The sequence below is a fragment of the Monopterus albus genome, unplaced genomic scaffold, assembly GCF_001952655.1.
Source record: "Monopterus albus unplaced genomic scaffold, M_albus_1.0 scaffold5.1, whole genome shotgun sequence".
NCBI lineage: Eukaryota > Metazoa > Chordata > Actinopteri > Synbranchiformes > Synbranchidae > Monopterus > Monopterus albus.
In genome coordinates this window covers 3,657,364-3,679,654 of record NW_018127885.1, presented here as the reverse complement: position 1 = coordinate 3,679,654, position 22,291 = coordinate 3,657,364, and the positions used below count along the sequence as shown (strand labels likewise).

At 41.3% G+C, this 22,291-nt stretch overlaps 1 protein-coding gene across 18 annotated transcripts; it reads left to right on the top strand.

Annotated features, from left to right (window-relative positions):
• Nucleotides 1-10,159: 10,159 nt before the first annotated feature.
• Nucleotides 10,160-21,171, top strand: tpm1 (tropomyosin 1 (alpha)). 18 transcript variants are annotated; one of them, XM_020611562.1, is made up of 10 exons: nucleotides 10,160-10,410; nucleotides 11,088-11,213; nucleotides 14,105-14,238; nucleotides 14,557-14,674; nucleotides 15,374-15,444; nucleotides 16,217-16,292; nucleotides 16,475-16,537; nucleotides 16,647-16,716; nucleotides 17,287-17,365; nucleotides 19,760-20,313. In XM_020611562.1, the coding sequence occupies exons 1-10, from the start codon at nucleotides 10,297-10,299 to the stop codon at nucleotides 19,779-19,781; spliced, it is 873 nt and encodes a 290-aa protein (XP_020467218.1). In that variant the 5' UTR covers nucleotides 10,160-10,296; the 3' UTR covers nucleotides 19,782-20,313. The 18 variants fall into 18 exon arrangements, with proteins under 18 accessions (XP_020467218.1, XP_020467222.1, XP_020467281.1 ...); XM_020611566.1 differs by lacking the exons at nucleotides 11,088-11,213; nucleotides 16,217-16,292 and adding exons at nucleotides 10,773-10,898; nucleotides 15,670-15,745; XM_020611555.1 differs by lacking the exon at nucleotides 11,088-11,213 and adding an exon at nucleotides 10,773-10,898 and having other exon boundaries at nucleotides 10,161-10,410.
• Nucleotides 21,172-22,291: the final 1,120 nt, after the last annotated feature.

The following is a 22,291-nucleotide window of genomic DNA, read 5'->3' as shown; positions in this document are numbered from 1 at the left end:
AAGCATGCTACTGTCTGACTGTATACTGCATACCCTGTGGTGTGTGTGTGTGTGTGTGTGTGTGTGTGCATGCTAAGTACAGCTAAGATACTGCACAGAACCCTCAAACTCCCTGGCCTCTGGTAAAGAACCTGAGATTGAGAAAGGCGCACTGCCCTGTATTCTTTATATGTATTCCCCCTCTTTTGTCCTTTGTCGCTTCTTTCCAAACATGTTCTTCCAAAAGTATTTCGAGTCTTTATATTCCTATTGATGTTGTGACATAAAGACTTGAGTATAGAGAATAAAGCAATTTATCAGTGTTTCAGCAGCCAGTGTCAGGCATCAGGCAGTGAGATTTCCAGGTGGCTCAAGCTGATAAAATTGTGGAAACCAGTATTGTTCATACGTTGAATGCCTGTACAGTAGATAAGGTTTGGCTTCAATCCATTTTCTCACAAAGTTTCTCATAGTACAGACCCAAAAATAGTGTGGTAGAGAAAAGGAAGAAGGTACTTAAGAAACTGTTAAGATAATTACCAAAACCTCACAGAAACCTCCACCCAGCTTGCCTTTTCCTATTGTGATGGCTTTTATCTCTGAACCAGCTAGTGTGTCTGTCTTTATGCAGACACACTAGCTGCACTAGCTACATGCAGCAACTGGATGGTGCATGTAATGTATGAACTTATTGTCAAAAGGCTGAAGAAAAGGAACAGTACAATAGCTTACAATATGGTTTCACCAAAATGAGTGAGGTCACTGTGTTGAAAGGATGCCTGATGTTTACTCCTCACATACCGCCCCTCTGCCTGCTGTGAGAAGCAGCACTCCTTAACGTAAACCTCGGGGACAGCAGCTGATGGATCTAAGAGCATCTTTTACTCAGGTCTGGAACACATGACTATTTTAGGTCATCAGCGAGGTTCTCTCAACACATTGTCTCCATAACTTAATCACTGTATAGCCAGTGGATTAATAAGAATAACAAACAGAGTCTTTCATAATTCAGCCAGAGAGGTTACAGTGATATTACTATAAATGATGTAGATTTCAATTCTGTTGTATAGTTTAATATCCTTTCACTATTTCAGAATCTGATAATCATTCATCAGATGGGAGTTGCCTGAGATCAACAGGGGAGAATTAAATGCCATGCTTTTGATGTTAAATGGCAAACAGAGTTGGTTCACATACTCTAGGTTTTAACTACTTAGCCACATGTCATAAAATTATGTTTTGAGTGTCAAATTGCAGGAACTGCCTCCTCTTCTGACCCTTATGTAATATGAGTTCATCCATTTTCACGAGATAACAAGGTGGGGTTTTATGTGACATATGAAATTTAGTTGCAGTCACCTTCAAAGTGTCTATCCTCTGCTGAGTGACGGTATTTGCTGTCCATTTGCCCCATACTTGCACAGCACCTCCATAAGCCATCACATAAGGTGAGCACAGTATTTCTCAGTCAGCAATGACAGCAGGGTTATATTGGGACTGAGCTGAGACTTAAAACTTGGATACTAATTTTGGAGTCCACAAGTCACATGAGTATCTTTTTAAATGTGTATGGTGGGATACCAGCTCCCTCTTCTTACAGTAAGGCTTTGCTCAGGGATTTAAAGCGATTTTTTTGTGCTTTTCCTCAGGCCTGAAACAGGGCTGAGTGTGAGCTGTGGAGCAGGGAAACTGCCTATGTCAGGCTATGCTGCTCACTGGAACTGATCTGCGGTGGCTCCTGGGATTTAAGCTGTCTAGAGTGAAATGTAACACCCGTCCATCCAAACCCCTCTGTCTTAATAAGGAAACTTTGCTCAACACTCATAAGGTGACAGGCCACAATTTTTGCAGTGAAAAAAAAAGCCTTTGGTTCCTTTGCTTCTTCTTCTTGCAACCTCCTCACCCAGTATAAAAGCTGAATAAACAGTCAGGCTCAGTGTTCAGCAGAGTTTCCTCAACACTAATGCCAATTTTCATGAGAGGATTTGATGTGGGAACAGTTATAATGATTAATCATAGTGACTTGATCCATTCTACTGTGTCTAACATGTACCGTTAGCCTGTCTCCTGCTGTGATAACTTGGCCAGATATTACCTTTGATGGATATGGGCAGTAACTTAAAGTATATTTGTTAAAGTGCTGTACTGGAGTACAATTTTCAGGTACTTAAATTATACCCAACAGTATAAGCATTTGTGAAAACTAGCTTCTCTTTAACCAGCTGCAACAGTAAAATGCTGAGTATGCAGTGATGACATGAATTCTAATGAGTATTCTGTTCTCTTTCAATAATAATAACTGTTGATACTTTAAGCAGCTGATTACTCATTTGTACTTTTACTTAAATAGGATTTTAATGCAGGGTTTTTAATGGTAATGGAGTATTTTTACCTTAATGTGTTGGTACTTTTACTTACCTAAAGAACCAGAGTACTTCTTTCTCCACTGGTCTTTCCCATTGTTTTGCTGGGAATGATGTTGTCTTTATGCAGCCTAGGAGCATCATTGTCCTCTTACCTTAGACATCCGAGGCCTCAGGGAAGGAACTAACCAGCTCACACCAGATGGATTGTCTATTTATTCTGCAGTCAGACATTTGTTGTATGACTGATTTTGGACAACTGTTTTATATTGCTCCCTAGATGTGCAGCAAGTATGAGGCTAACTGGAAAATGGTCATGGCATCTGATCAAATGTGGCGCTGCAGACATACTTTGGTATGAGAATGCAGGTGCTGCAGGGCTCTGGGTTCCTGTGGCATTCCTCACTGTAGAGAGACCGCTGTGACCCAGTCACAGTGAGTACAGCCTATAAGCTTTCAAGCAGCCACTCAAAACCACACTGGAATGCCTCATCATCATAGATTCTCCCACACACTTCACATTATGGCTTTTCTTAAGCTAGGCTGGGGTCATTTTTGTAGTTTGGAGCCCATACTCTTTAACTTGTATTTTGATGAGGATTACTCTCCATTTGTTGTGAGTTAAAGTATATATAAGTCCAGTATCCTCCATCTCTTGACACTGTTTAATTTTTCTTCACCGGGGATCTCTGATAGGCAGAAGTGTAACAGGGAGAATAGTGGCTGAGCTAAAAGTGCATGCCAAGAAGTTTTATAGCCCTGTGGAATGGAAAGAAATAACAAGTACGTCTTTGGACCTCACAAAAAGCCCTCAGGCAACTTAGCCCTCTCCTCGGCCTCCTATACCTCACTTACACCAGAGAGCCCATATATGGACACAAACACAGAAACCTCTAGCCTTGTGACACAAGGGGCAAAAGATTGATGACACATATTTAAAGAGGACTATCCAAGATGCTGGGCAGCTTTGAACTGAGAAATAAAGCCAGCAAGGCCAAGAAACAAGAAGGCAGTGAGATGGTGAAGCTGCACAGTCCTAAGTGGGAATTTCTCAGCAGGATACAATTCCAATGCTATGGAAGGAATTTCTTATCTGGAAGAGGGAGAAGCTGAAGCTTCAGTCATTTAGCCCCCACTTCCCTCTTTACTGTGTACAAATAAACACTCTGAAAATGAGGAAAGTTGTTTCCTGAACTGAAGACAGATTTATAAAGCAATGACATGTCTGACCTATTTGGGAATTTAATTTTACACTAGGATTATAATATGGAATCCCACATGAGTTTGAAATGAATCATGTCAGTTCCGCCTGAATACTTTCTCTAGCCCCCCTCTTTCAATCTAAGCTAACTGAGCAGCATCAGATATGGCTGACATTTTGTGTGTCCCCATCTGTAGAGGGACAGCACAAACAAAAAGTCTGGGAGGAGCCCAGCTGAGGCCACAGATGTTCCTGCACTGTGACTTCTATCCACAGTTGTGTTTGCAGCACTGGAAGTCTTCACATTTGATATTTCTACTCCATGGTTCAGTTTGTTTTCTTGCTATAAGCTTAGAGCTTAGCTGCTTGTGTTGTGTCACTGAGGCCTCTCTGCAAAGTTGCTTTTGTTAAACTTTACCAAAAATGTTAATTTATTTACTCTAATAATCACAGCATTTCAAATAGCATATTTGTTACAGTTTTCACAAGACCAGCCTTAGCAGAACTTTTAAAAACACACCATTCACAGAGATTTGTATAAACCCATATAAGCCCCATTTCTGGCCTGTAAGGGATTTATTATGTCTTTACAGTTTGAGAAATGACAGATCCTTTCTTTTAACAGCAGCTACTTGTACTGCAGCAAAAGGTCGGCACAGGAAGAGCGCTGCCACTCTTTAATAGAGCACCTGCAGCAGAAATATGTGCCTTCCATACCACAGGAATTTCATTCCTCAAATTATTAAGCATGGTCGTGGTGAAAACTGTGTATTCTGAGCATTTTGTACTATACATGCAGCTGACTGCATGATGTGATTTAATGGCAGGTTTATTTTTACAGAGATCTGCTTCAATCAAAGTGCCACAGCCTTTTTGCAACTATCCAAAATTCTACTCCTGCCTCTGTGCCCTGGATGAGGTTAGACATACTCACTAATATACCAGGAAGGGTCTTATTACAACCAGTTTATGTCAGTGGAACGTTACCGAGTATAAATCCAGAAGCAGTACAGCATCGACCAGGATTGGGTTACAGCTTGGGTTGCACCCTCCCAGTAACCCCCTCTTTGCTTTTGCTATGCTAAATGATTATGCCCCTGCATGGAGCTATCTAATCCCAGGGGTGTGCTCCCAAAGAGCCAAGGAGTCTATCTATATATATCTGGACGATGTCTGCAAAAATCTTCAGAAGGTATTTGACAAGCCAGTGGCCAACACTGTGCTTCTCAAGGTTTCACTCAACATGGAGGTTGAGCTACCCTCAATATTCCCTCTCTATTCTGTGGCTACTACAGCCGTATCACTGGAAAATAATCAGACCTATGCCAGAATATTACAGCTTCACCAAATAACAGAATTTTGCTAAAGAGATAGTAGTTTAAAACATTTTCCTGGAAGAAATGACTTTTTCCTTACTCACACAAGCTTTGTGACAGAACAGCAACAGAAGCAGATGCATACTCTCACTAATTTAGCAACATTTTAGCTATGAGAGACCCTTAAATGTCTCTCCCAAGGGTGCTCTTATGCAAACATGATTTCAAGCACAACAGCCAAGTACAGCTCAGCTCCTCCTGCAGGAGTGACGGAGGAGAACCGGACATTCCATATACATAGTGGGTTGTCATTGTAGGTTTAACAGATTAACCAATACAGTGGTATTAGTATTAAGGTATTTGGAAATGCTGCTCAGTGTGATTTAAACAGACGAGATGACAAACTGCATTACTCAAACATGACCACAAAGTTAGAGATGGAAGTGATAATAAATTAATTCAGCACCCTTTACATTTATACTTGCTCACTATAAATACTTTTGTGGTATCAGATTTGTCTCATGTTTTAATGTGGTTCTATATACCATAATTATTACAGCCTTGTTTAGAACTATGGCTGCCATAAAAATGTATCATGGTAGGAAAGAATGAATAATGGTGGTTTAGTGAATGTGAACAAGATTTCAGGTCTCTGCTGCACCTGTTTCACTCAGCTGTCGTCTCATGTAGACAACTGAATCAGGATTCCAACATGTCATACTGTCACAGATCTGTCCAGGAAATGTGCTGCATGACATCCGGTAAGACAGGCTGGTTGTTGTAAGGAGTGAATTCCTCGTTCAGTTAAAATTGTGACACAACCTCTCAGCCGTTTGCTGCTCAGTAAGAAGAATCCTATCTCTAAAATGCAACAGCTTTCAACACAGACATAGGCTTTCGAACACAAGTCAGTCTTCACTAATGTGAATATCAGTAAAGATTTGTGAGAGGAGAATATATAGAAAGAACAAAATGACCTTTATTTACTTCATATTGTTCCTATTAAGTCTTCTTTTATTACATGTTTTCCTGTTTCAGTACCACTTCAGATACTACGAATATAAATGGCAGGACGTAGGCTTAAATATTTTTCAGATACTTTCATTAGCTGTTCCAGCAGGAGGCTTTGGAGGCCTTGAGAAGGAGAACTTTCCAAAGTGCACAAAATTATATGTCTGGAGATTTAGTGGCCATGAAAATGAAACTCTTTCTGGAGCTGTGGTGGTCTGAAGACTGCCTCAAATATTGAAAAAGTTCGTCATTGCTTTTCTCATAATACTCATAATGCAGTAAAGTTAAAGAAAATACAGTTATGCTATATATCATTCAGCTCTTTCTCTAATGTGTGAATTTCCAATGGGATGTAAGTTGGAACACAGCAGCCTGTCAACAGTGTCTGGACAAGAGGAGAGATTTGTGACTACTTTAATCAAAAAAGCGCACAGGGCCCTGGGTTATTTTTACTGTGTCAGTATGTTAAAGGTAAACATCATAACGGAGCTTATTTTGATTCCCAGAATGCCACAGGAAATCCAACATGCAGTCGTAAGCCTAAAATGGTGTTTAAGATAATTCCCAAACGTCTTCCATTTAAGGATTATGGAGGCCACTGTGCTCTTAGGAACTTTAAGTGCAGCAGAAATTTATTACAGGACTGCTGTATTAGACTACTTTACTTTTAGCTTGTACCTAATAAACTCTCTAGGCCATTTTTTCTCCGTGCTCCTTTGTTTTTTTTTTGTATATTATTATCCCCTTTTGTGTTCCCCTCATGGACTGTTCCTCCAGACCGTGGCTCCACTCTCTCCTCCCAGGCAGGTCAATGCTCAGTCGCATATCTGTTCCACTATTGCCTTCATCTCTCTGTCTCCACCTTCAGTAGCCACCATCACCACCGACCAGCCCAGGAGTGACCCAGCCTACGCAGCTTGGCCCAGCTCTCCATCACCTCGCCTCCTGCTGTTGGTCAAACACCCGGCTACTACTCATCGACAGGACTGCGCACTATTTCCCTCTGTGCATTTTGTTATTTCTCCTCATCACTGTACATAATAAATCACTGCTTGCATCGAAGTCGGCTACCTGGGTCCACCTCTTTCTCGTTCGCTCACTGACAGGTGCGAACGGCACATAACAAAATCAAGCTGCAAAACAAAATTAAAACCAGTGTATGGATGCAAAATTATATCTAGAGACATTTGCACCTACAGTGCCTTGCGAAAGTATTCGGCCCCCTTGAACTTTGCGACCTTTTGCCACATTTCAGGCTTCAAACATAAAGATATAAAACTGTAATTTTTTGTGAAGAATCAACAACAAGTGGGACACAATCATGAAGTGGAACGAAATTTATTGGATATGTCAAACTTTTTTAACAAATAAAAAAACTGAAAAATTGGGCGTGCAAAATTATTCAGCCCCCTTAAGTTAATACTTTGTAGCGCCACCTTTTGCTGCGATTACAGCTGTAAGTCGCTTGGGGTATGTCTCTATCAGTTTTGCACATCGAGAGACTGAAATTTTTGCCCATGCCTCCTTGCAAAACAGCTCGAGCTCAGTGAGGTTGGATGGAGAGCATTTGTGAACAGCAGTTTTCAGTTCTTTCCACAAATTCTCGATTGGATTCAGGTCTGGACTTTGACTTGGCCATTCTAACACCTGGATATGTTTAGTTTTGAACCATTCCATTGTAGATTTTGCTTTATGTTTTGGATCAGTGTCTTGTTGGAAGACAAATCTCCGCCCCAGTCTCAGGTCTTTTGCAGACTCCATCAGGTTTCCTTCCAGAATGGTCCTGTATTTGGCTCCATCCATCTTCCCATCAAGTTTAACCATCTTCCCTGTCCCTGCTAAAGAAAAGCAGGCCCAAACCATGATGCTGCCACCACCATGTTTGACAGTGGGGATGGTGTGTTCAGGGTGATGAGCTGTGTTGCTTTTACGCCAAACATAACGTTTTGCATTGTTGCCAAAAAGTTCGATTTTGGTTTCATCTGACCAGAGCACCTTCTTCCACATGTTTGGTGTGTCTCCCAGGTGGCTTGTGGCAAACTTTAAACGACACTTTTTATGGATATCTTTAAGAAATGGCTTTCTTCTTGCCACTCTTCCATAAAGGCCAGATTTGTGCAGTATACGACTGATTGTTGTCCTATGGACAGAGTCTCCCACCTCAGCTGTAGATCTCTGCAGTTCATCCAGAGTGATCATGGGCCTCTTGGCTGCATCTCTGATCAGTCTTCTCCTTGTATGAGCTGAAAGTTTAGAGGGACGGCCAGGTCTTGGTAGATTTGCAGTGGTCTGATACTCCTTCCATTTCAATATTATCGCTTGCACAGTGCTCCTTGGGATGTTTAAAGCTTGGGAAATCTTTTTGTATCCAAATCCGGCTTTAAACTTCTCCACAACAGTATCTCGGACCTGCCTGGTGTGTTCCTTGTTCTTCATGATGCTCTCTGCGCTTTAAACAGACCTCTGAGACTATCACAGTGCAGATTTGTTAAAAACGTTTGAAATATCCAATAAATTTCGTTCCACTTCATGATTGTGTCCCACTTGTTGTTGATTCTTCGCAAAAAATTACAGTTTTATATCTTTATGTTTGAAGCCTGAAATGTGGCAAAAGGTCGCAAAGTTCAAGGGGGCCGAATACTTTCGCAAGGCACTGTATATGTATGATACATCGTAGCCTAAATGATGAACATGAATATGCACACTGCAAAAATTTAATAAAGAAAATGGCTTGTGTAACTTGACAAAGCAGTACAGTATCCTGAAGACTTGGAGCCAGTGTGCAGCAGCTAATCCTAAACTAGGGTAAAATCAGTGTCACTCACATGCATACTGACAAAAAGACAAAAAAAAAAAACAACCTTTCCAGAAATGTGATCCTAAAACCACATAGTGAGAGAAAAGCAGGCAGAAATAAGGCCAGAGCAGTCTCTAGTGTCTATAGTCAGTGTTTTTCAATGTCAATCACAGTTACACAAATGCCGGGATACAGAGCAAGGACTGGCCCTAAATTATAAAAACATTCATCTATTACTGTTCCTACCAGTCAAAGTGTCTGGATTTCTAAGAGAATAACTTACATTACTTCAAAGCAAAATAATGAGAAACATTATTTCTGATGCCATCTTCCTCTGGTGTTGTCATGTTTTACTTCTTATTGTGTAATGACTAAGCAGCCTATTTGATTCTACAACTATGAGCAAGTCAGCAATAATGTACAAAACATACAAAGCCTGAGCAAGACAGGGATTATTTTAGGGGACATAGCTAATAAGATTAGACCTTGGACTTTTGGCACTGAGCTTTGGATCCATATTACAGACCAAGGCAGGTGCATGAAAGAGAAGGCGCTCCTAAAAATATCCTTGAGAATCTCTGTGAAGACAAGAAGACACTTGGTGTGTCCTCAGTCGCCACAGCTGAGCGTTTAGCTCAGTGCGTATATATAATGTTAACATTTTAAAAATGCCAAAAAGGGATTATTGTATGGTTATTATTATATGAAATAATTAATTTAGAATATATACACATTCTTATCCCTTCGTGAATTATTGCACATAACTTTAAATGTTTAGTCATTTGTAAAGGAGTTAACAGTCAGCAGCTCAGCTGAGCTGTGGTGACTATCCTGCTCTGGCTGAAGCTGGATACTGTGCTGTCACAGTTTAGGGAGGATATCCCACACATTCTCAGGTAAATACTTCCTTGTCAAGAGACCCCCAGACCATGAACAGTGCCTCTAGGGGCTCGCTTGGCTTACCGAAACCATCTCTTCCCAGCCAACCCACTACTACATCTTATCCCAAAGGAGCCCGCACACATCAGATGTAGACACAGAGACACCGGTGGCTGCAAGCTGGCAAAAACCTGGTTACAGTATTAATGTAGCTGCCTGTGGTCACTCACATCCTGTGGGACAGAGACAGAGAACAACATCACTGAGCTAAGAAGCAGTTACCATATGTTGCTCACTTGTCACAGTGATAAAACAAACTGCACAAAAGTCATGCACAGATTTAACAATGTTCTCATCACGAACTGTCTTCATCTGCATCTTCTCTATGCATTAAATGGCTTCTGTTACATTACCATTAGGAGGCCCTTCCGTGGCAGCTGCCTGCATGTACATCACACCCCATATAAAGACGTATGAAAAGACAAACGTTTGGGAGCAACGAATCGCCGAGCAGATCCCTAAAAAAACGCCCGGGCACCCACACACGCCTCCTCCAAAAAAAGCATTGGCTGTCCTAAAGAATCCAGTCACCCCCCCCTTGAAAGTACATATTTGACAGGACACAGAGAGGCAGAGCCTGCACTCCAGCTTAGCGTTCAGTTCGGCTCAGACGCCCTAGCCCCTCTCCCGGTCTCTCCTTGGTTTTCATTTGGACGTTTTGTTGGTACCACCAAACAGCAATAAGCAGCCATGGATGCCATCAAGAAGAAGATGCAGATGCTCAAGCTCGACAAGGAGAATGCCTTGGACAGAGCTGAGCAGGCTGAGTCAGACAAGAAAGCAGCAGAGGACAGAAGCAAACAGGTCGGCTGATTTTTCTGTGTTTTTTCTTTTGTGGGCAAACCCAAAGATCCGTAGAAAAAAGCAGGAATATCGTTAGCAGTATAAAGTTACTGCCCTTTAAATGGATCGTCTCCTAAATATGGATTAATTACTTTGATGGATAAACCCAGAAAAGGATCCATTTAAGAATAACCCATCCTTGCTTTTTGGGTGTTCTAAATCCTACTCTCAACATTTTGGCAATTAATGAAATAAATAGCCCATAGTGTAGAAAATAATCATTTTGAAATTGGAGAGGCATATCGTTTGATAATTAATTGAATAATTGCATGTTTATTTCGTGTTTTGTTTAACTTTATAGTGTCTTTTATATGCGTGTATAGTTAGAGGACGAAATAAGAGAGTTGGAAAAGAAATTGCGTGTTACTGAAGACGAAAGAGATAAAGTGTTTGAGGAGTTCCAAACTGCTGAGGAGAAGCTGCTGACCGCTGAGGAGGCCGCCACCAAGGTACCCAAACCTGACGTGCATGAGCTTCCCTAACTTTTCTCTCCTCTCTTTCTTCCCCTGTCCTGTCCTGTCCTGTCCTCTCCTGTCCTGTGTGTCTCTGTACGCGGCTCTCGCGCCTGTGCGCGCTCACGCAACTCCGTCCTCCCGCTGATCACCTCTGAAACTGTCCTGCACTGAAACTCGCCTCAGCTTGAGGACGATTTGGTAGCTCTGCAGAAGAAGCTGAAGGGAACTGAGGATGAGTTGGACAAGTACTCCGAGGCGCTTAAAGATGCCCAGGAGAAACTTGAGCTGGCTGAGAAGAAAGCTTCAGATGTAAGTAGGGAAGGGATTCACCACGGCACCATTCTTGCACTACGCTTCGTCACACCTTCATTCTGCCATCACTGAGTGTGGGAGATGACAGTTCACCAGCCCAAATATAAAGTTTCCTCTCAGTTGTATTCTATTATATATTGTCATCTATTATCAGTGAAAGCATTTCTTTTTGGGTGGGCAGGGTTTGCACACCTGCCCTATAGAAGATCTCCAAACTGACTTTTTGATGAGATGTCCAATTATTGTTGACTGTCGTTTTGTTTTGTCGTGCAGAATCACTCACGTTTGCCCAAAGAAAGTCAAGTAGTCTGTTAAACTGAAACACATTTATTTTGAATTCAGTTCATTCACAGGGTTACCCAAAACATTAGTATTGCATACAGATTTTGTGTTTTTGAGCGAGATGTGTTTAGTCTTACAGGTCTTTTGCTGAGGAAGTCATTTTCAGAGGGGAAAGTAAAGTAGCCTAGCCCAAAGTGCAGTCTTCCCAAGAACGCAGAGAGCAAGCGCCTGGATAAATATAGCCTACGGCTTTATATGGTCAAGCTAGAGCCCACATCTGCGGGCTGCGCCTTTTGCTTACCAAAGGGAAAAAGAGTTTCCCATGTAATTGTCCCAGGCAGCGTAGAACTTAAACACGAATACATTTGGCTTATCTATATGAAAAACAAACAAGTCATGGAATTAGAACAGTTTGATGTTCGTCTCTTTCCTTCTTTCTTTCTTTTTGCATAAATACATAGCAGGAAAACAGCGTAAAGAGTTTAGAGTGAGGTATTTAAAGTTCGCGAACAAACACTTTAGGCTTTATAAACATGACAAACACTTCATGCTGTATTTTATTCCCTATAGGCCTGAATTCGGCGGTTTCTTTCTCAATATTCCAGGAAAATTCTATCTTTAATGTGGCTTTGGTGCTTCTGTAGGGAGGTTTTTTCCTTTCCTGCTTTTGGAGTGGCACAGAGTCAGAAACATAGCCTGTAATTACTGTAATCGGTGACCTATTCAGTTTTGAATGGCCTTAGCCTCACTGCCATAATGTATTGCTCACAGTTGACCCACAGAGGGCGCTGTGGCTCTGTTAGGTCTCCACAAGCATAATTATCACATTGTGTTAACTGGGTGTGTTGTTACCATTAAAAGGTATTGTTAAGATGTATCAATTAAATTCCACATATTGTTATTTTATGGGGTAATGCAGCGGATTTTCACAGCGGGGCGCTTTGCACAACAATGCGGAAAGTCATTTTAGGTCTATTTTGAAATCAGCTACTTCCTGGACGAACAACAGGCATTGCACAGTGCGTCTTCAGAAAGCTTTGCGCATTGTCCTGCCTGTCTTCACGCAGCTTTCAGCACAAACAAGGACGTCCCCTCGTCCTTGTCAATATCTCGGAAATTGTGCCACAGTTGAGATTATAGTCTTTTTTTTCCTGCCTATAGCTGTTCAGTAAACCATGGCCGGAGCTACATCGCTGGAGGCAGTTAAACGAAAGATCAAATCCTTGCAAGAGCATGTAGACGGTGCTGAAGAGAGAGCCGAGAGATTACAGAAGCAGTTGCTTGCGGAGAGGAAAGCCAGGGAAGAAGTAAGCATGTTTACGGCGCATACAGTCAGTCAGGAGCTGTTTACCAAATCACATGTATGTTTCCATTTCATGCAGGCCGTTCAGTTTGGATTCATATAGCAGTGAGATAGCGGGGCTTCTCTTAATCCACCACAGTGCTGCAAGCTGAACAACACTTAGTACCTTATCTGCAGAGGGGGTGATAGCCTGCTGCTCCTGGCTAAGTGCTTATAATTGGTAAGGTTAGGCCGCGGGTCAACAACCGTGAGTGTGCTCCATCATAGTCCTGCTTTGTTTGACTTGCATCTGCTTTGATGCACTTTGCTGTAACGGTCCCATTCAGCGCCCAGCAAGTTCCGTTTATTCTGTTCTGCAGACGCGCCAGCACGTGAGTAAAAGTAAGTTAAAAAAAATGTTTGCAGCAACCAGGAAGTTGCAACAAAACTGTTGCAATTTTTAAGCTGCCATTCTGCACCGTGAGCTTATGCTCTTTGACTTGCCCAAATAAGGGCAATAGGTTTTGGCAGCTGAGCGCGCACGTAAACAGTACACGTAAAGGAAATCTGACTACAGGGGCTTATAGCAGTCTGAGTCCATCTGAGCCGCAGACCTGCAGTTCATCGTTTCTGATAATCAACCGTGTTGTGGTTTTAAATGCAGTTAGATTATCGGGAACTTCCTTGTCCGGCCTCACACCACGAGTCGCACTTTGCACTGTGATCTTTAACACGTTCTGAGTTAGTCAAACGTCAAGTTTGTTCAGCAGATATATCAGTCTGATTAGTCATAGAAAAGGCCTGCTCTTTTTGTTTGATTGATATTACATCCTTATTAATGCATACCCATCTTTCTGCACAGAAACCAGATCATTTAACATGGTTGCAAATGTGACCAGCTGCACTTAAATGGCTCCTACAGCTGTGAAGTGTCAAGGGAATCTCTGTGGTGGTGTGTGCACCATGTGAGCAGTCATTTACGGTATAATTGTGGCAGGCCTTTTGAAGTGAGCCTTGTTAATGCTCTCTCAGGGGCCTAGTAATGAGATGGAGTAGTCAACCTTCTGTCAGCTTGGGACATTGTTAGCATTATACATAGCCATTGAGGAGCACAGGTAAACCTCCTGGGAGGGCTTTTCCCAACAGATACAAAGAAACACTTCTGAACTACCGTGATTACACTCAGCCACACTGGCGTGCACCAAATCAGATGTACAGCCTACTTTCTTTGGGCTGGCGTGTGTTTCTGCACTTGTGTGATTTCCAGGTTGTTTGTTAAAGAGGGTAATTTCCAGATTCTGACACACTGGTTTTCTCTCCCTAGGCTGAGGCAGATGTCGCTTCCCTTAACAGACGCATCCAGCTGGTTGAGGAGGAGCTGGATCGTGCTCAGGAGCGTCTGGGCACTGCCCTGACCAAGCTGGAGGAGGCAGAGAAGGCTGCTGATGAGAGCGAGAGGTGGGTTTCTTTAGAGCAGTGCAGACTCGGACCTCTGATCTCTGTCACTCTCACTCTCTTTCTGCAGAGACCAAGTGGTGCTGCTGTGTTTCCGTCCCTTCGTACGGGGTGCAAGCAGCACCTCTGTGCATCATCCCAAATTCTGAATTTCCTCCCTCTTTCATGTCAAAAACAGTTGTCCATTTACCTTAGAAGAGTAAATTAAAGATTTATCAGCCAACACTACTGTGCACCAGTCATGTGTCCTCAGGGACACTGTCTGCCAGCTGTAAGCTCCTGATTTGTAACATCCTCTTGACCATTTGTTCCCTCAAACAGAGGCATGAAGGTCATTGAGAACAGAGCCATGAAGGATGAGGAGAAGATGGAGCTGCAGGAGATCCAGCTGAAAGAGGCCAAACACATTGCAGAGGATGCTGACCGGAAATATGAGGAGGCAAGTTTTTCAGGCACTGGCAGCCACCCCAGAACAGCCCTGCGACACCAAACATGCAGTTGCTCATTTACTGCGATCAGTGCGTCTGTGACACACTCTGTGACAAATACTGATAATAGTAGATTTCCAAGATTTCTTATTTACTTAAAAATGTCTTAATGTGTTAATCCTACCCAATATAAAGAACTGGTTAGGAAGTGGTGTTACCAATATATATCTAATTATAGAAACACATGTACATTTTCACACTGTTCCTACTGTGAGTTCATGTAAACACCTTTATATAACACATTTAATACGTGGTTTATAACCCACCAGGGTAGTTCTAAACAGATATAAGTATTTATTACTGTATTTGTCAACCACTATGGCTGTTGTGGCCACACATAGTCTGGTGTATAACTTAAAAATGAATGGCAATATGGTAAAATCCTGAGGCAATAATATAAAATATGCTGTTTATCGGCTAATTGCTTACAAATACTGTACATTTATAAACACTTAAAATGTCCTTTCATACTTTAATAACTATATTCTAATATGCATTAATCAAAGTGTTACTAAATATAACAGAACTGAATTCAGACTGGTGTACATTCACTTTTAGGAAGAACCCTCTCCTAACTCTGCAGCACCAGACATTGTCACAGTCATCGGGTATTTGTTGTGTTGTGACACTTTGTTGTGCTGCACCTAAAGGTGGCCCGTAAGCTGGTCATCATTGAGGGTGACCTGGAGCGTACAGAGGAGCGTGCTGAGCTGTCAGAGAGGTAAGGTGGTCCACCTTTATGCTCATGAAAGCTGGATCTTACATTTGCATGCCTGCTGTCATTTAAACAATTGGCACTTTCAGCACTAATACACAAGGTCTAGGACTGTTTTCCATTTGACAACTGTACACTGTGTTCTTACTGTATATGCTGATTATTTGCATGCTCTTCACGGTTTGGTTTGAATGGTTTTGGCTTGCACACGTACGCCACGTCCACTAACAGACGAGTTCGGAGAATGGAGGATGAGCTAAGGGTTTTGGAGCAAAGCACGAAATCATTACACTCTTCAAGTATTCAGGTACTGGAAACAGAAACTAACACACACTCACAACGTATCTTTGATGAGTGGCTCTCTTCACTTTCATTTGTGCTGCTGAATGAAGCCTCTTACTTCGCTTGCTGTGCTTGTTCATTCCCTCTTTTATGCTCTTTTATTCTGGGTATACTAGAAGCTTTCACTCCTCTAACATGGCAGGAACTGTGCAAGAATAAAACCTCATGCTATTTAGCACTTTTTTTTTCATAAAGTTACATTGCAATTCTTACAGTCCTGTTCTGTTAAGGCACCTTTAAGAGACTTGGGGTTCTCTCCTTGTTTAATCCCTGTAGTTCTTATTTATTTTGCGTCTTCTCCCTCCCTCTTTCTTACTTTCCTCTACCCGTTTTGTGTCTGCTTCTGGTTCTGTCCATCCTCGCTCCCCTCTGTTTCCTCCACCACTCTACCTCTTCTTGTCCTTTGCAACTTTATTCCCCTTGTCTAAAACACCAGCAAATGTGCTGAGCTTGAGGAAGAGTTGAAAACTGTGACCAACAACCTGAAGTCACTGGAGGCCCAGGCTGAGAAGGTAAGCATGACCTTCTGGCCAAGTGCATGCTGACAAACCCCTCACCTACCCAGGAGAGGAGAAGCGCCAGGGAATCAAAGTCTCTTCAGTTTGATTTCATAATACAGACCTGTGTAAATGTCAATTTGGATCCACTTTGGACATTCAGAGTTTGACTCCTGCTATTATTTCTTGTCCCACAGTACTCACAGAAGGAGGACAAGTACGAGGAGGAGATCAAGGTCCTCACCGACAAGCTGAAGGAGGTAATGTTCCACAGGGCCTTATATGAAGTTGCAGGCTGAGTCCAGGATAATTGACACAAGTCACGGGTGCTGTATCACACACTGACTCATCGATCTGTCTCTACTTCAGGCTGAGACTCGTGCTGAGTTCGCTGAGAGATCAGTAGCCAAGCTTGAGAAGACCATTGATGACTTGGAAGGTATGATTTTTTCGCACCTGACCCCAGAGTCCTGCTCTGGTTATCTTGAAATGTTTATCATGTCAGTTATGGCATTTGGGTAAGTGCTCATGTATTTTTAAAAACCTTTCTTTAGTCTATCCTTTGCTTTGGTCTTCATTTTTATTTCAGCTTCCCTCTTAATTTCCCCTATAATAGCTTCCCTATTAATTTCACCATGGCTCTTTATCAGACAGTTTTACAGTTGTTGTGGTGACTCTTATCCTTTCTCTGTTAAGTCTAGTTGATTTGTTTTTCATTTCAAGGTAGAAAATGATGCATATCAAATTTTAACTTAGGAGTCACAGTGAGACTGAGAGCAATATGGCATTTCTGAGGACTTTGCCCTTTTTTAGCACTTCCATTCTGTCATTTTCTGGTGTAACTTTGTCTTTCCTCTTTTTCCTCGTTTTTCTGTCACTTCTTTCTGTCTTCCTCCCTGTATTGTCCATGGTCTGGATGCTTTACACTTCACCTCCTGGTCATGCACTGCTTCACCTTTGCTCCCTTTCACTCCACCTCCCTCCCCCTGCACTCCTGGCCCACCAATAGATGAGTTGTATGCCCAGAAACTGAAGTACAAGGCCATCAGCGAGGAGCTGGACCACGCCCTCAACGACATGACATCCATGTAATTTTGAACTTGCTGTGTTCGCTTGTTCCACTGTCACCCCTCCTTGGTCTGCCCCACCTCCATCATCTCCCTTTGGCTTTCTTGTATCCATCATAACTTGTACATCATCTCATGCTTCCATTCCTACAATTAAAATGGTTATGCAGCCTTGTTTTTATATAGTCTTAAAATCTAATGTGGTAAAACACATTACAGCTCACTCTTAATGGTTATGATACTGTATACCGCTTGTCTCAGCATCGTTGATGTTTGAGAACACAGCAAACAGTATAGAAGTAATCTGGTGCATGAACAAAAACAGCATGGGTTTTATTTTTAGCTGATTTAATTATGAGCTGTATTACTTTTATGTGAAAAGTAATCACTGTTGAATTTGTGAGTTTCTAGTTCCGTAGTTTTCAAAATATTCATGGTAATGTCACATGATATTTTGACATCCAAAAATAACGCATGCAAACCATGTTTACAAATGTCGCCGATGCATTTCAATGAATCTAACTGACTCACTGCAGCTGAACGTTCTGTGCAGTGTTTCCTCTTCTACTAAGTTGGTCTACTTCTGCCCAGAAGAAAGGCCCTCTGTGTGTTTGTGAGAGCCCCCTTTGTTCTGTCAGTTGAAGGTTACCTGTTGTAGCTAAGCATCACTGTAGCTGAACCCCCACTTTTGCCAAATTAACCGTTATCTGTCAACATTCGGCCATTCTGTGTGAGACTGACAAGGCACACCGACTCTGCTCCCCGTGTTTTAACAGAAAGGTCTGATGTAATCACGTGGTGGGTCTGTTCCACCTCTAGTCTAATTCTGTCTCACAGTGCATTTCCAGTGCATCGTGGTGTTGTAGTGCCGTGCCGTGACCCCTGTGGTTCTGCTGTATTGTGGTGCGCATCTCAGATTTCTCTAGGTCCCACACCGGCCCCCCGGTTCACTGTACTTCTTCTCTCCCACACAGATAAATTGTTTACACCTCATCAAAGACGCCTCCTGCCAGCTGAGCGGCATCTGGCTGGTTTCACCAGCCTTCTCTCCATTTTCCCTTCCCTCTCTGTCTTTGCTTTCCTTTCCTCCTCATGTTTTCAACCTCTTCTCACAGTTAATTGCATCCCATCTCTTGTACAGAATCCTAGAATCTTTCTGCATTGTGTAAAGAATAAACCTTCCTTCTATGTAAGCTGTATCTCTTTACTTTGTCCTTTTTTTCTTTTTCATTTATATTTATTTTCAAGTGGCTCTAATAAAACCAGGAAGCCTTGATTCTAAGTTATGTTTTTGATTTTGTTTCTGCATCTCAACAACCATTAGTTGAGCTTTACCCTGCTTTCATTAGTGTAATTTGGAAGATTTTAATTGATGTTCTTTTTCTTTTCTTCAAATACTGTGCTGTGAAGCTGAGATATTAGGACTATCACAGTAGTAGTATGAACACAGAAACTTAAAACAACTACAAGTACTTGAGCGAAAGCTGAGCCGAGTTCTCTTTCATTGCGTTTGAGACTGATGAAGGCACTTTTAAACATCTAGCGCTGTGACAGGAGGTGCTGACTGGAACACGTTGAGAATGAGAGGGAATTAGTGTTGGACTGTAGTCAGGGAGATTGTGGAAAAGTTGGTGGAATACAGAGCAGTATGGAAGATTTGTGGAGCCTCATCTGGCTGCTGGAAATACTGGATGAAACTGATATTGATGATTATAGCACATGGGCTTTGTGTATACAGTATCCTGTCATATATATTTGAATAAATCTAAAATCACACATTCTGAGTCTTTTTTATTAAATTCATTGCCTTCAAGTCAGACACAGTCACAGAGATAAGGAGAAGTGAGCGATATCCTGAGGTTGTGTGTTTTGAGGCATTCAAATGAGCCACATCCCTAAACTCAGAAACATCAAACCAAACTTAGGCTACAGAATGGCTGATTCTCAGTAAGGCTATCCAGTTCGGATGTTGATCAGCTATATTTCAACATATGCTAAGACGCTCTTGGTAGAGGATGTTTTGACCAAATAGACAAACCATTCAGAGAATTTTTTCCTATTTTGTTGCCACTCACTGCTATTATTTGAAGATTAAAATGTGTTGCCATGGTTCTTTTTAAACTTTATGGACTAAATCTGCTCACCCTCTGTTTTCACTCAACACGCTGTCCTGTCACTGTCCTGTCACTGTCCTGTCCTGACTTGCTTTACATGTTTCCAAAACATGAAAGCACTGTGCAGTCATGTTAGTTAAAAGTTAGTCAGATATTTTCAGTGTGTTTTGACAAATGAAAACGGTCTTCAGTGATGTATTCTAAAGACGGTAGGTGTGTACAGGTGTTGCATTTTCTCTTTTCCTATTTTCTTCTGATTTTCTGTGCTCTCTGTTTTTCAACTTGCTTTCTGACTGCAAAGATCGCCTCTTCCAGCAACTTGAGAAAAACCGCCTTCTCACTAATGAGCTCCACGTGGTCTTGAATGACAACTAAATTGCGTGAATGTTTTATATTGCTACAGTAGCAAGGTTTTTTTTTAATGTGTGTATGACAGTCCGATCCAGTGTAACATCCAAAACTCCTTTGTTTGCATTGTTCATGGTGCCTGCATTGCTTGTGTTGTGTTGTTGTTTGTGGAAGTGCATTTAATATACGTATAGTGAGAATCAGGGATTCTCTCCGGTAAATCATTTTGTAATCTTACAACTTCTGATTATAACATTATACAATAATCATTCTTTTGTAGATTGTTAATGTGTTTGTGTGTTAATCGACTGTAACCTGTTGGCATGGTTGCTTGCATATCATAATATGAGCGAGTTCTTCTTGTTTTCTGTCAGCGCTGTGTAGGTCGGGTTAAAAGATTTAATGACTGACCTGAATGATGTAGCCAGCTTGATTATTAATGGAGGCTAACCAGCTGATTCACTTACTCTTGCTTGTGTGACATTAAAACTTCTTCATTTCATATTCTAACAGAGAAACTGTCACAAGCTAAAGAAGAGAACCTCAATATGCATCAGCAGCTGGACCAGACTCTAATGGAACTGAATAATTTGTGAAAGCATGGTCTGACCCAACACACACTGTGGTTTTGGCTTTTTGTACCTGCACCTTGCTTACCATAAACCCACTCTTCTCATACCTTTCCCATGGTGGAGAAGAAGCAGCCAGATGCTATTCCTATTGCACCGTCCTGCCTTCAGCAGAACTCGACCAAGAAGCAAAGCTAAGGGGAAGTAAAGCTTAACCTTTCCCTTTGATGAAGCCTAAACAGAGGAGCACAATTGATTTTACAAGCAAGATTATTATGATATCTGCCTTATGCAGTCCTTCAGACAGCTTTTTTCTTGTTTCTTTTCTTCTTTTTTAATCTGGTAAAATTGCATGTTCCATTGTTACAAAGATTGTTTTCTACAGCTGCGTTGAAGCTGATCTGGTAACGTTCCATTCCACCATGATTATGCACACACCAAAGGACAAAGTGGAGAAATTTTGCACTTAAACCTTAACATCATGTACAGTTTGCATAGGATAAGACAAATGTTTAAAAAACACATTCTGTCCTCATAAAATGTCCTCACAAACATACTGGCCTGTCAGTATGTACAGTATACTGGTGCTACTGTGTTGTTGATGGCTGAAAACAATGCATTACAGTATAGTCTTAGTTTTCCATGGTTCAGAATTTTTTCATCATGTCTATAAAGTATGATTTCAATCATCTGGTTGTGCATTGTTTTCGCATTGTTTTACTGTAGACGTTTCAAGTGTTTATCATACCTGAAATGTAAAGTTTATGACTATAAATAAAAGCACATTTTGAAAGTTTTCTAACCTTGTTTGTGGTTTTCATGTAGCCTTTTTTCCACCACAGAGGTGAACTAAATTAAAGGTCCTAATATACTTTGTGGTGTTCAAATAAAACTAGTGTAATGCAAAGGAAAAGAAAAGTTTTTTTTAATAGATATTATCTTCACTACAAAGTAATCGGTTCATTTTGCAGCTTTATTGTGTTATTCCTGGCTCGTATTCACTCGACCCTGAGCTTGACTTCTAGCTGGGAGAAAAACATTGTCATGTGTTTGCAAGAATCATGAAAAACTTTACAATTTGTTTAGTTGCTTAAAAGTAGCAGCACCAAAATATAGAAAAGTATTTTTTTTAAGAGAAGTCTTGCATCCTGTTTTAAGTTTGTGTAGCAAGAAAAAGGCCTATGTTGCCTTTCATTTGAGTGAAATTATTGTTTTACTAACCTTGAAGAAGTGTTGACATGTTTGGACCTACTTTACAAGTACACTGTGGGGTAGGCTATTTTAATAATCTGCCATAGTTTATGACCTTCCTGTAAACTATGACTTCATCATGCCTCAATAGTTTGCATGTTATCTTAGTTTGCCATCAGTGGATTTAAAAATATTTTGCTTCACTTAGCCATTTAATGGATTTAAAATCTAAAATAAAATATAAAATAGACTATACAATTTACTAAAATTATGGCCCTTCAAAGCTGTATGCATATACCATATACAGTACAGTATTATTCAGTTGTTTATGTAAGTATGGCCTCTGTGAATGTCCTTTGTTGCTCCAGTGGGTTGATAAGGACGTGTGTGACAGAGGGAGAGAGAGAACGAGGATACTGAATGCAAATGCGCAAACTTTAAGTTTGTTGACTCCAAGTCTGGGCTAAAGATTGATAATGTATTATGGCTTCGGCTGACATCCTGAGAAGCAGCAAGTGAGATGTCCCCATAAGTGACATAAATATGTTTTGTTGTTGTTTATCTAACCCCTAACATAATCTTGTTTTTTTTTATTTGTCTATATTAGTTGCTTCAAATAATTCAAAGCATCAGTATCGAACACTAATATCGGCGATATTGGCCCTACTTGCTATGGGATTGTGAGAAAAAGAATCGGTACCGAGGGAGAGCCCAGTAGGGTTACT

Excerpts from the sequence above, each read along its gene's own strand:
- tpm1 (XM_020611562.1), top strand. The coding sequence starts at position 10,297 with ATGGATGCCATCAAGAAGAAGATGCAGATGCTCAAGCTCGACAAGGAG. Across the intron at positions 16,293-16,474 it reads TGGAGGCCCAGGCTGAGAAG|TACTCACAGAAGGAGGACAA; the intron begins GTAAGCATGACC and ends CTTGTCCCACAG. Across the intron at positions 17,366-19,759 it reads CTCAACGACATGACATCCAT|ATCGCCTCTTCCAGCAACTT; the intron begins GTAATTTTGAAC and ends CTGACTGCAAAG.